The sequence below is a fragment of the Emys orbicularis genome, chromosome 5 (assembly GCF_028017835.1).
Source record: "Emys orbicularis isolate rEmyOrb1 chromosome 5, rEmyOrb1.hap1, whole genome shotgun sequence".
Lineage (NCBI taxonomy): Eukaryota > Metazoa > Chordata > Testudines > Emydidae > Emys > Emys orbicularis.
This window is the reverse complement of record NC_088687.1, coordinates 66,536,590-66,551,108: the sequence shown is the minus strand read 5'-3', so window position 1 is coordinate 66,551,108 and position 14,519 is coordinate 66,536,590. Positions and strand designations below refer to the sequence as shown.

General features: G+C 38.9%; 1 protein-coding gene across 5 annotated transcripts in view; it reads right to left on the bottom strand.

Annotated features, from left to right (window-relative positions):
* The window catches only part of RAPGEF2 (Rap guanine nucleotide exchange factor 2), a 331,016-nt gene that overhangs the window by 23,183 nt on the left and 293,314 nt on the right, over positions 1 to 14,519 (bottom strand). For all 5 annotated transcript variants that reach the window (XM_065405517.1, XM_065405518.1, XM_065405519.1 and 2 more), the window contains 3 exons: positions 14,325 to 14,433; positions 13,054 to 13,300; positions 8,699 to 8,856 (listed from right to left, as the gene is read on the bottom strand). In XM_065405517.1, coding sequence (XP_065261589.1) covers positions 8,699 to 8,856; positions 13,054 to 13,300; positions 14,325 to 14,433 — 514 coding nt within the window. The remainder of the gene's footprint in view (positions 1 to 8,698; positions 8,857 to 13,053; positions 13,301 to 14,324; positions 14,434 to 14,519) is intronic.

Here is a 14,519-nt window from a genome sequence, read left to right as displayed (position 1 = left end):
TATGATAACAAGAAAGAATACATCCAGAAATCCATCTGAAAAGTGCTTGGGTGGAGATTGTGGACCCTTTGGACCTCTCAGCAATTGATACAACAGTCTTGGAAATTTTCTAAATGGTCTGCTTCCGTCCAAATAAAAGACCCTCATCCTCCTAATGTGCAGGGTATGGAAGGCAGCATCCTTTGTCAAGGTGTTTCTGATCCTTATTATAAGGTGCGAATTTTATGTGCTACTGTTCATTCATTGCTTCCACAGCCAGAGTTAGGTGCAGGACGTGAAAATAAAAATTCAGGGCTCTTGGCTGGGATGTAATATTCTTTTATCAGCATAATTGCATGTTGGTGGTATCACTGCCAGAGTTTGCCAGATAATTTTGCTAGGGTCTAGTAGGGACTCATTAATTTGCAAGCTAACATTAGCTGAAAGTGGCAACTAAAGAATATCCGGGAGCTTGACTGCAACTCTCTGACATCCTCTAGAGGGACTGGTAAAGAGTCTGCAATACATTTAATTAATTGTTTGAAATCATCAGCCAGAGAAAGTGGAGGCAGCATAACTCCCTCATCTGAAAGACATTCATTTGCAGAGAATCATCCTTATCTGCTCCGCCTCCTGCTCTTCAAGGGATTCCTGTACCTGAGGTAATGGAGCAGGGATAGATAAAGTAGGAGAATGTCTCTTTCTGTGGTCCCCACATGAAAAACTAGGGACTCATGAGAATTGTTGTCGACCTGGAGCCCAAGGATCTCAGTATGGCCACTGAGGGGGTCAATAAAGCATGGGAGGTGGCATCCAATGGTGCTAGAACCAGTGCACAGGGCGTGGGTTCATCCTGAATATAACTCTTCTCTCTCCCCAAAACAGTCAGGAGGGAAGTCCCTTTGGTAAGTAGAGGAATCATGCACTGAGATTTGGGTGGCTGAAGAGAACTCCTCCTCATGTAAAGGAGGAGCTCTGCCACTCTGAGGGTACTGGACGGGGGGAGGCCAGCTCATCTTAAACTAAGACAACCCTGGAGCATCAGGTGGGTTGGTAGAGGGAAAGGTTCTAATCAATGCAGAGGGCATAAACTACTTTGGTCAATCTTATCTGATGGAAGTAGATGGTACTGATGAAGACTGGCTGGGAGGAGCAGAGATAGTACAAGGAGTGCAGTAACTAGAGTTCTTCGAGATGTATATCCATATGGGTGTGCCACTTAATGTGTGCTGACACCCCATGCGGTACCCAGAATGGGATATGAGATCTCTAATGAAGTTTTACTTTGAGGATCCCAAGGCTTTCTCGAAGCAGACCCCTTATGAGGAGAATGAGTCCTCTTCTGTGAGTCTTCCCTAAGTCCTCCAAGGATATCTCCTGAATGTGCATAGGTGGCTGTGCAGATGTTGACGGGGCACTATTTTCATTCACAGGCTGATGTTTGGGGTTGGGAAGCGGTGGTTGAAAGCCGGGGGGGGGGGAGGGGGGTGACTCCTAGTAGCCTGGATCGGAGGCCATCTGGAGACAATACTTCATCATTAAGTGCTTAAGTTTTATTTTCTGATTCTTCCTGGCTCTGCTTTTAAAAGCTGAGTGGATGATACACTTATGAGAGAATGTGTGTGTCCCCCAAGCAGTGGACAAATGGGGAAAGCCCATCACTGACAGGGACAGCTTCCCGGCAAATGAGGCAACATTTGAAACCCGGATATCCTGGCATACTCTGGGACAATGGGGATCTCGAACGAAACCCCGCCTCCCCTACAAAATCAAGGAAAGTAAAGGAAATCTAAGACTAAGGACAAGATTTGAATAGTAAAGTGAGCACACTAGCACTCTGTCTCAGGCCAAGGCAGCTGAGAAGACACAGAGGGCTGTTTCCCCATGCAGCCCTATCTGTCTTTGGCACGGGCATGAGGCTGCAAGGGTGCAAGTGTGGGCCAAACAGGCAGTACTACCAAAAATCTCTGATCAAAGGTGCTTGGGGTATAAGCACACCTGCAGTGAGAGATCCTACTCAAAGAAGAACTGGCCAGTTACATATGCAAACAGATTTGCATGGACAGTTGTAGTAATACGAATGCAAGTTGCGCCTAACTTTTTTAAAAAATCAGCCCCATTCTCTTACAGTATTAAATATATAAAACCAAACATACATAACATTTATGAATTGAGACCTGCAACTTTATTAATTTTTCATGCCAGTGTTTTATAATTAGGAATTAAATACATTCAATCAAGGGAAAAAGGAATAAATCATTCAGCACTCAAATATTTATAAGGTATTGTTTAAATAGCTGAGAATACAATGGTTGTACTGGGATTTTATTACTTTTTTAAAAAGTAAGAAAGAGAGACCTCCAAACTAAAACCTTGGATTTGAATATCAGTATAAAATTGGTGGGAGATTGAATCTGGAGATGAACTCACATTTTATCATTCTGGCAATTTCCAGTCGAAATAGAATATAAAAAGCAAAGCTGTAGAAAATCTTGCAGCTCTTCGCCACTGGACTTACTATAAGGGCACAATAATTCTGTCCCCCACAGTATTTTTCATGATAAAGGTAAGCACTTCCACTCTAATCTTTTAACTGACTGGGGAAGTTAACGTATTTTTCAGAGGTAAATAAGCTTTGATATTTGTGTGCGTGTCATGGATTTAAATTCCTGCTCTGTTTTTCATCAAAGTAAGAGGAGGGGCAATTTGTATTTTTATTCTGAAGGACATAAAGGTCATATGAACAACATGAAAACAGAAAGCAAAAGTGAAGTCTCCTGGATCTACTGCCAAGACTAATACTTAAATAGACTGATACTGATAAACCAACTGCTAGACAAAAACATTTTCTTTGAAGAAAAGGAATCTTATTTGGCAGCAATTCAGAGAAAAGGGAATTTACTATTAGACCTGAATGTGCACTACATGTATATTTTGTAAAAAAAAAAACCTACAAAAACACGTGTATTCATCAACAGAAGTGTCGAGATAAAAACAAATATTACAGAATGTTTTCCCATTATTGCACGATGTTACCAAACTAGTCAATTTAGGGAACATGAGAGTTCTTCTCTCTCATACATGGCTTGTTTTATATAGTGATATACCGTGATCACTACTGGGATGTGCACATTTATTCACTATTTTGCAACTTGAAGAACAGCAATGAAAAAATATTAAAACTGACTGATTACCTCATAATTTACATATTCATTGGGCTAAATTTAGGCCAATTCAGTCATTTCCTTGAATTTCATATCCCAACTACAATGATTCAGTAATGCCTTTATGTAACCATATTTCTAAGCCTATTTTAAAAATTATTAATGTATGATAATCAAAACAGAGAACTTAGTTGCTATGCCAAATATTCAGGTATCCTAGACCTAGACAAATTGCAAGCTCACTCCACCGGACTCCTCGTTGTTTTTGTGGATACAGACTAACATGGCTACCCCTCTGATACTTGTTTCCCTGGAGAGTGAGGGTCCAATATGCTTTGCACATTACTAATACAGTCCTTCTGTGAACAGAGGCTCCTTCAGAAGAAGGCTTTCAGGGACAGAGCATGTTTCTGTAATTTCTGGGTTGCTCTGCCATCTTGGGCAGGAGAAGCAGTCAAACCCTGAAGGAGTGCCTCAGAGATTCGTCACTGTGGGAGAAGAAATGTCTCAAATAATGCCCAACCCATTAAGAAAGAAAAATAGGCAGGAAAAGGAAAAGAAAGTGCTCAATATACTACTTTGAAAACCCTCCTAAAATAAACATTAAACAAAATGGAAGTTCTCAACTATTTTACTGTGTGCCACTGCAAACTCAGCTCCTAGTGAGAGCCCACTGATTGCACTAACAAGCCCCCTTTTGCTCAAGAGGAAGGTAACCTGCTCTTTAGGATTAGAAGAGTCAGCATGAAGAACAAATACCTGATCAGTGAAAAATTAAGATCCCTTCGTGTTCTATGCTTCTAAGGCTCAACTAAAATACTTGTGCAGGCTTTCTTCACCTTGTGTCTCGATTACTGCAACACCCTTTTCTCTGGCCTTGACAAATGCCATCATGCCCCGCTCATATCCATTCTGAATGTTGCTTTAAAGATCATTTCCCCAGCCTATCATTTTCACCATGTCAATCTTCTCTTTGCCACCACTTCATTATCACATTAAACAAGCTGCTTGTCTTCCTTTTCAAGGCCTTTCATGGCCTATCCCCACCTTTCTATCATCTCTCATTCACTATCAAGACATCAACTCCCGCCTCTAATTGCCCATGATGCCAGCCTCCATTGCCCGCTTGCTAAGATCTGCAAGCAAGCAGACTTTTTTGTGTTTTTTCCCATGCTTCCCCTGACACTTGGAGGAGTTCCCCATAAACATCAGCATACCCCAGAAACATAAACCATAAACCAGCAAACATCAGCAGTTCCCCATAAACATAAAGCTACCTCATTATCCTCCTCAAAACTCTCCTCTGCCATGATGCCTAAAAAAATCTTCATAATGGTTAGGCCACCAGTGAACTGAGACCACAACATTTCACGATGACCAATACTGTCTCAATGTTTCCTTGTATTCTCCTGTCTATATTTATCTGTTGTCTCTTGTTTAATACTTAGACTATAAACTCTTTGAGGCAGAGATTGTCTTTATTCTATCTTTGTACAATGCCTAGCACAATGGTTCATGACTTGGGTTCCTAGGTTCTATGATAACATAATCACCACCCTGGCTTACTCTTACCACAATTTTTCATGTCCAATACAGGTCTGATCATCATCTAAGCAGTATCACATCCTATATAAAAAGTGTACAGGATTTTGAAATTAAAAATGCAATCTAGAGCTGATCTTGATCCGAAGCCTCAGATCCAAACAATCCCAAACTTCGAGGAAGTTCGGATCCAGAACTCAACAATGGAGATGACAATTATCTCCATGATGGGACAAATCAATGCCTCAGATCTTAACATCCCCTAACTTTGGCAAAGACGTATCCAAACTGTGTGGCTTGATCCAAGCCCATCTCTAGGTAACACCACATAGAAAACTAAAATAACTGTAAATCTTTCCATGCATTTAGAAGGTACTATTATTGATTATGCCACTAAAACATAGTTTTAGGTTAATGTTAGGGAAAGGGAGAGTGTCTCTGGGAAACTGTGCTCAAGATCTATCCGATTGCTTTGTCATAAGTGAAAAACGACATTTCAGTTTCCTTTCCTCCATTTGCTCATAGGACGGTTGCATATGAGCAAAGCCAATGGACTAGCATTCACGGTTGCAAGGGGCACAGTCACATTCAGATAATGACATGTTTCATAAGGTATTGTTGTTTTTTATAAATTAATCATGACTTCTTAATTTTACTACTTGACAGCTTTTATCATTTTTTCCCCATCTTTCCCAGAAAGAAATTGCACTGGAGTACTGGGAAAAGCCTTGCCTTGTAGATAAGAATCTAGTCTACTTGGAGTTTCTGTCTGAAGGTAAAGGGGAAATTAAAGGTGATAGACAGTTAAAAATCATAGTATACTCATGAATCCCAATAGAATACAGCCATGAGAGCAAAAGTGTTATGGAGTATTTGACCATTTAAAAATAAACTGCTATTTAAAAACAAAAACAAAAAACCTATACAAAGCAGGATATAAAACAGATTGTTGCTGGCTTCAAGCTTCTAGAATGGGTGTTTTATTTTCCTGAAGACAACCCTTCCAAAATGTTGGTTTTCAAAGCTTACTTGAACAAGTAGTTTTATGTTCCATCCTGAAGCATAGTCCCTAAAGCCTTAAAGGATGGCAACTCCCCAAGGCTTTCCCTTTCTACTCCAATGCATTCAATTTTCCGAAAACTGCCCGTGTCCCCATCTTTTATTTAGTTCAAGGTAACATCTAAATTAAAAACTGTAAGCTTTAAATTTTTTCAAGTCTTCAAGTACACTGAAATTAATCAATGGCTTGTGTCTATAACCCAAATATTCCTAAAACCCTTAAGATATCTGATCTAGTTGGAGGGGTTTTGTTTGTTTGTAGGGTGTTTTTTTTTGGTTGGTTAGGAAAAAAGCTAAGAATTGTTTTAAAACCATTTGAAGCATATCTGGACAAGTTTTATTATAATAAAATAAATTACTAAGTAACAGTCTGTGATGCTGTATGATTGGAACGTGACCATTAATATTGCCCCTGTCAGACAATTGCAACAAATCTTGAACAAAGTATATCATGTAAGGTATCAATGGAAAAGTTATGACTTGCTGACTTGCTCTAGGATTTTTGCCGCTCCAAGCAAAAACAATTTTGCCCCCCGCCCCCCATTTTTTTCTTACCCCACCCCCGGCCCCGCCTCAACTCCACCCCTTCCCCAAATCCCCAGCCCTGCCTCCTCCCCCCAGGCTCTCAAGCCTAGGAGGGAGGGAGGGGGAGAAGTGGCGCGCGCGCCGCGGCCACTCAGAGTCTCCCCCTCCCTCCCAGGCTCTCAAACCTGGGAGGGAGGGTGAGCAGCGGCGCGCGAATCAGCTGTTTCGCGCGCCGCGGCCACTCGGAGTCTCCCCCTCCCTCCCAGGTTTGAGAGCCTGGGAGGGAGGGCAAGCAGCGGTGCACGAATCAGCTGTTTTGTGCACCGTGGCGCGCGAGCGGCAGCAGCGGAGGTGAGCTACGGTGGCCGGGGCACATTTTTAGGGGCGGCAGGGGCGGCATTCTGGCACCGGCCATGCCGCCCCTAAAAATGTGCCACCTCAAGCACCAGCTTGTTTTGCTGGTGCCTAGAGCCGGCCCTGCTTGCTGAGTATGATTATCCTGTTTATATGCATGTATAATTTTTGCATCTGAAGTTATGAATATTGGCTACATAGACCTATATTTCAAACATGTTTGCTCCTGGGATAACACCCACAAGGTAATTTATATCCAGTCTGGCCAGCACATTGTGAATGAACTATTCAAGTTGATGGCCCTTTAAAGAACACTTACATCTCATAATGGGCCATAGAAGAAGATTGTCCCCACCCAGTAGGCTTCCGGTGGATGCTTTAGCCAAAATATGGGTAATGGCTCCTTCTATGAGTCATCAAAGCATGCAAGGGCATGTGACTTGCTCATGTGACCCTGGATGCCATCTTGTGCCTGTATTTTTTCCACAAACTAAGACTGAGAGCATCCCCTCCACATGGGAGACGGTATAAAGGACCCTGGAAGCATCTCCTTTTACCTCTTTCCTGCTCTGATCTCTGGACTATGGATTTACACAAAAAGGAGCATATTGACTATGAATTGAGGGCCTTCCAACCTTTTGGAAGTTACCTAAGACTTTACAAGCCAGCAGTCTGTAACATCACTGCTAAAAATCAGATCCAAGAACTTTGAAATGATTGTGTATATATATTCCTTAACCATTTTAACTCTCTCCTCTTTCTTTTCTCTTATAAATAAACCTTTAAATAGTAGATACTAAAGGATTGGCAACAGCATGATTATTAGGTAAGATCTGAGTTATATATTGACCTATGTGGCTGATATGTTGAGATTAGAAGGACCCTTTATTTCATTAAATTAGTTTTAAATAACCACTCATCATAAAGTCTAGTGTCTGAGTGGTGAAATGAGTACTGGAATGCCCAAGGAAATTGCATTTCTGACTTCTTGTTAACTAGTGCGGTGAGACAGAAGTTTACTTTTATACTAGACTGGTATATCTAATGGAAGAATAAGCACCACTTTGGGGTGAGTCTGTCCTATTTTTCAGCAGTTTGTACTGAATCTGGTGTCCTCAGCTGTGACCCACTGAGGCATGGTGACACTTTTTGTTTTCCTAAAAGTCACTGAGGTGCTGCTATAATGCTAAAGCTAAAGCATTATTCCACTGTTCAAGTCACATTTATCATATCTAAGTCAAAAGCCTATGAATACTTACTTTCTTTTTTACACTTTCCTTAGCTCTTCATATAGCTGAAGCAGTTTAAGAATTGTGCTAGCTTCCATTTCACTGCTTGAAATTTATTTGACATCTATGAGCCACATACTATTACTACTACGATTACGGTGATGCCTATAGGCTGGGAGACAAAAGATTCATTGTGCTAGGTGCTACACATACATATGGTAAGAGAGAGACAGTGTCCCAGAGAGTTTATAATCTAAAGAGACAAGGCAGAGCAAGATTGGGAGATTGTCCCCAATTTAAAGATGAGGAAGTGAGGCAGAGAGATACGAAATGACTTGCCCAAGAAACTCTATGGCAGAAACAGGAATTGAACCCTAAATCTCTGGAATCCCCATGCTAACTTCAAGACCATCTTTCCTCTTTAATGAATTTATTATAGTCTACTTTAGTATATGGTTTGTGTGTGATATTTTAGCTTACTGCAGCCTTGTACAAATTACTGCCTACCAGCTATGTTTGTGTAGCTAGAAGACAAATTAGAATATACCATGTACCTGAAGTTTACACTGGTAAATAAATGTGTATATATATATATATATATAAAATCCTGAATTACAGACAATACATTCCACATACAACAAAAATATATACATATTTGCCTGGAGTTAAAATAAACTGGAGCAATGACACAAGAAAGAACTGTATATTAATACAATACATGATCAGTCTATAGGTTAAAACATATGTAAATACAAATTGATGGGTAGATCCAGAACAATGAGTACCTAAAAGTAAAGTGTGACTAGAGGAAAATCAGAGGTAAGAGTAAAAATAGTTGATGCTCACCTGGAGTACTATTGAAATCTAAGATGCGGTGATGTGACTGCAATAAATCTGGATTACTGGATGACAGGGTTCCACTGACAGGTAAAGCAGGAGGAATGTGTTTGGTCTGCCTCAGTCCTACAATGCTGTCATCCTGCGACTGGCCAATTCCAATGTCACTGTGCCAAGGATAATGAGAAAATAAGAAATTTCAGAACTTAAATCTTCAAAGCTTTAGTTATGGCTACAGTATTTGCCATTTAAAAATTAACGGTCCTCAAAAAGCAGTAGCTATCTTATAGTTTCCTCTACGGTGCATTTAGCCACAGTATCCAAGTGCTATATAACAATAAAATTGCTATATAACAATAAAATTAGATCTGCTTACCAATAACCAATGAGGATTCTGCTCTTTGCCCTTCCTACTTCTGGGAAGATGGCTAGTTTTGTTATCTCAGCACTTTATTCAGGGTGGAGAAGATTTATTAAAAAGGGGTAACATGCAGTGCACTTTAAAACCAATCAGACTTTGGCTCAGTCTAATCTCCTCTTGTAACTCATTCCAAAAAAGATCCCCTCATCCCAGAACAATATTTCTCCAGCTCTTAGGCACTTTATTTTTTTGTGAACCGCATTATTCCAGAGGAGCACAACAGTGTTAGCAAGTCACAGACGGAGAGATGTCATCTAATGATGGGTACTATTGATGACTTTGAGTGCAGGAAGATGAGCTTAATTGGCAATGGAAACAAATTGGAAGCAGTGGAGGGTGTAGAAGCCAGGGTAATGTGCTCTTGATGAGGAGCCAAGCTCTTGAGTTTACATACAGGGATGTAGCTGAGAACTTCAAATACAACATTTTGGTGGGCAAACTTTGAATGTTTAATGACAACCGTTGTAGCAGATGGAAATATTTTTTATAATTTAACAACCAAAGGCCAGGGTTTTCAACAGTGAATTCCTAACATTAGACTTCTAAATCCATATTAGGTTCCTAAATAAATAAGTCAGAACTGCTAGATGCCCAACACACCTTTAAAAATTAGGCGACTAAATTAAAGTACCTCAGGCACTCATTTTTTAAAATCTTGGCCAATTCGTCAACAGTCAAACAGAAAATCGACATGGATACCATAGGAAGCATTTGACTCTTATCTATTACTTACATTTTCATTTAGAGTTGCCATAGCACATTTAGCCATGTCATTTTGTGCTTAAGTACAAGTGTTTTGCCCAGTGCACGCAAGCCCCACTTTCTTATGGCCAAATCAGTATTTTGATGAGATACCTCCACACAAAGCTTAGAGTGCTGTGAAAAGTGGTGATAGTAATTCAGTAGATAATACTCTTTCCTCTAAGCCACCACTCAACAATATTTGGTAGGTTGCTATCACACATCTATGGTGCTGGATGTGCTGTCTTCTTTAAAGTGCAAAACCCAAGAACACAATCACTTCTGGGTGATAACTTCCCGCAGTACTTTTCATAAGAGTCGAGGTGTTAACATCAATGTTTTGGCTACACTCACACTGAGGTAATGACACTTTGCCTGACTAAATGCCTCTTGCAGTTTCAATGAGATACTGCATTCATTTTTACTTCCTGTCAAACTGTTTAGTTTTACTATATAATGCTAAACAGATACTGTATTCCATACCAGATATGGCTTCCCTTTGGTGGCTGTTGTTCTTAACTATGGTGTTGTCAGGATTAAATAGGTAATATTTCTAAAGAGTCTCATATGAAAGGTTATATATGAGCAAAAGTATTCACTTTCTTTCTTATAAAGAGCCTAAACTGATTTTTTTTTAAACTACATCAAAACTTCTGAGATTTGAACTATTATAAACAATAAGTAAAAACTAGGAAAATCAGACTTAAAAATGGCAATATTGCAAGATCCTGGGTGCCACAACATACTTTCCCCACTGTTGTGCAAAATATTTTATTTGGGTGTGGTGTTGGGAAGGAGGCTTGAAGGGAAAAAGCAAATGGATTCCCATTCCTTTATATATTCTTTTATTGTGCACTGAGATACTATTAATATAGCAAGACACAGCAATTGGAAGAGTGCACATTTCCTGCTTGGATAGCAAAGAAGATAAAGAGGTCTTTAAATATATCCCTTCCTACCTTTAAATAGTAGTTTACCATTTAATTAACATAGGCAAATGAAATGCTTCAGTCCTCTTTATTTGTGGTTTTCAAAAATAGCAAATGAAAATTCTTTAAGTGCCCAATGACAGTAAAATGCTGTTACTTATGACGATATCTAAACCAGAGGCTTTCAGGAAGTGGAACATATACATGCTGGAAAGGCTATACCTACCCAACCCTATGTGGAGATCACACATTAACAAAAAATTGAAATGTCAGTGGGTTTTGGGAACATACATTGCTATACATAACACAGGGATTAAGACTAGCAAAGGGGAAAGGATTTTAGATTGACTGTGTTGTTTTTCTGACTCTTACCCAAACAGTCCCCTACACGGGAATTAGCAAAGTGCAAGGAGGAAGAAAAAAAATGGAGAAAGAAAAAATAAGTGACAAACTAAGAGAAATGAATTTAATGCAGTAAGATTAATAGAGAACAGTACAAACTCCAGCAAATGATGTGTCTGGTTCATCAGAGAACTAAGGGGCACAAATATGCAAGAATGGTTATATAGAGAATGAGAAATAGTTAAGAGTCAGATAATATTAAATGAGGCTCTTTTTATAAGGATTTACACATTCCATTTCATCCACAGGAATCAAAGATGCTAATTTCTACTGTAAATCTTATTTTAACACAGGGACTGGAAGGGTGAACACAATAAAAGACCATTAACTATCATTACAAAAGATTACCAAGCATTACTTCAACAGCACACATTGCTTTTAAAATATCTGAAACCTTAATTTCAGTGGCCTACCTCCATTTTCAAGACAAATTCATTTTAAAATTATACACTATTTGCATTTTATAATTTGTTCATTTATAAAGCAAATAATGTTGTTCTCTCTCCCCTTGCAGCCAATAGCATCTTCACTAATTACATAGTGTTTGTTAGTTTTTAATACCTAAACATTAATTGAAGCAGTTCTGTTCTCAGTTATTACTACTGAAGTAAAAAATCTGAGCGCCAATTATCCTCTCCATTACTGTGGGCAGAAGCACAGCCTTCCTATGGGATACAGAAGAGAAAAATGGTTCTACAATAGGAAGTATTGGTTCCACTGGATCATCTATTCATCTGGGACCCCACAAAAGCTCCTTGGCTGGAGACGTGGACGGTTGGTGTTTCATTGTTCTCATCTTCCTACTCCCTATCTTCAAGGGTCACCATTAGGCTCCCCAGACTTCTACTGAGAAAAATTGGAAGAAACTCCCATAAAACAATGTCCAACTCATTCCTCAATTGGTCAAACACACAGTTGTTTACCAGCACAACACATTCCTTTTATCTAGAATCTAAACACACCATTTCTTAAAGGCCCCATGCCAGTCTATGGCAAGAGAGACTGGGGGGACCAAATTTAGTCTTTGTGTAATCATGTCCAACTCCACTGAAGTACCTGGGTTGAAAATTTGGTTTGGGGATGGTAATTTGATCTCCCACATGGTAGTGTGCAGATCACATTAGGCCAATGGGTTGGAGAAATCTACAACTTGTACAGCTGCTATGAGTCAATTGCAAACAATTTGTTTGCCTACCTATTCTCGCTAAAAACAAATTTAGCTCCATAAGATACTGCCTTGTTAATATTAAACTTAGCAGAAAATTCTAACTGATGTAAAACAATTTTTCAAACCTGCAGTGCACTGATGAGAACAGAAACTTAACATCACCATTCCTGATGCCAGCATGTGTAACAGCTGCGAATATTGATAGGAGAATTGTACCTTCTCAACCCTGGGTTTGCCCACAACTGTGAAACTCCATTCCACCAGACAGACCAAATCTGCTATGTTACAAGCAAGATGTTTGCCACATTTTTGCAACTGCTTTTCCTGAGAGTAACTCAAGAAGTAACTCAATGTGGCTAAGGAGACAGAAGAAAAGGAGTACATAGAAGAAATATCAAGCACACACCACAACAGTGTTTAGGAGGAAGGGATGGAGAACAGTCATATAAGCTTGTATGCTTATATAGTATTAACATTCTGATACCTAAGGTGATGGGGACATACACAAAGTGGGCAGGTACTTTTCCAAAAGGAAGAGTAACCAACCCAAATATCTTAGTTAACCAGGCACAGTTCATAGAGAAAAGAACCACCTACATTTTTGCAAATTTAACATTTTTGTCTTAACAGATCTATATCCTTCTATATCAACAATTCAACACTTTTAAAAAACACATTTTAGAGGAGATTAAGAAATGCTCACTTGTATGGTTTCTGAGGCAGGATACTGATTCGAGTTTTGTCAAGTATCTTCTTTAGTTTGTTTCTCCCTCCAACAGTGTTGGCTTTACTTTTCTTATTTACTTTTTCTAGTCCTATCACCTGCTCCACATCAACAGCAAGGTCTGGGATAGAGTAACGACTGGCCTTTTTAATATCACCAATTTTAGGTAGATGGGGAGCACCATTTCTTTTCTCCTCTGACAATCTTGTTAGAAGTTCTTTAAAAACTGCACAGGAAGAAAAAGGATAAACAGCGTATTTTAAAAGAAAATTCTGAGTACGAAGAAAAGTATAAAGCACCATGCCAATCTTCTGTTAAACATTATAGAAAAGTCTGCTCAGCAAATTCTATCAATCATTTAAAAACAGCCTTAATTTTAATGAAAAAATGTTTACATACTCATTTTAAAAATCTGAACAGAATATCTATCCTCGGTCATAATAAAATAGAAGCATACAAGTAAAGGAGCCTGATCCTACAAGGGCTTACTGCTGGGTATAGTGCTGAATCCCCAAAATAGTCCTATTGAAATCAATGCACTCAGTCGTAAGGATCAGACAGGATCAGACTCTAAATTATTAATTTCTGACGGAAGTGAGAGATGATATCCATGTACCACTAAACGTTAGATGTTTGCGACTGGGATTTGCAAGTGGGGAAAATGAGTGAGTAAGAGTTCATTTTTTCCATAGGTAGGCTCATATGGCTCGACTGCATTTACTTTGGGTGAGGACTGAAAGAATGTGAGCCAGGCCAAATACAAAAAGAGAAGGCAAAGACAAATGAAATCAAGACAGATCATCCAAGTTCCAAGAGAGGTCCGTATCCAGAGGAATGTTTGTGTATATACACATTAGGAGGTCAGACTAGAGGATTACAGTGGTTCCTGTTGGCCTTAAAATCTCAGAAAGTGAGAGTATAACCTCTTCATATGTGAGATAATTTGCATTTTTTACAACTGTAATGTAAATTAACCTAAAAATTAGTTGTGTTTTCTCTCAGCAATTTCCACTAAAGATAATTTAAAAAAAAAATTGTGTTATAAAATGCTTTGGGGACCTAAAAATCATTTTGTGGTCTTCCCATCCCTAACTTAAATGCTTTAATTACTAATTTTTCTTTCTTCATTATAAATTACTTCCACACATTATGTGTACATAACACTCAAACAAAACTAAAAGATTAATCTGAAAGATTGAATATAGGATTACTAGAGTAAAACAAAAAGAAAAAGGTGCACTCAAACCTACCAAATAAGTTGGTTTTCACAGTGATAGATAAATGAGTATTATTTCTAAGAATTTCCATGGCTTTTGACAGCTGAATGTTTTCAAAGTTTTGACCATTCACCTCCAGTATCTAAAAAATGTAAAAACGACAATTTACTATTTTTATTTAATGACAAACAGAAACATGAGAATCTCTGTCTCAATGTACAAAGATGT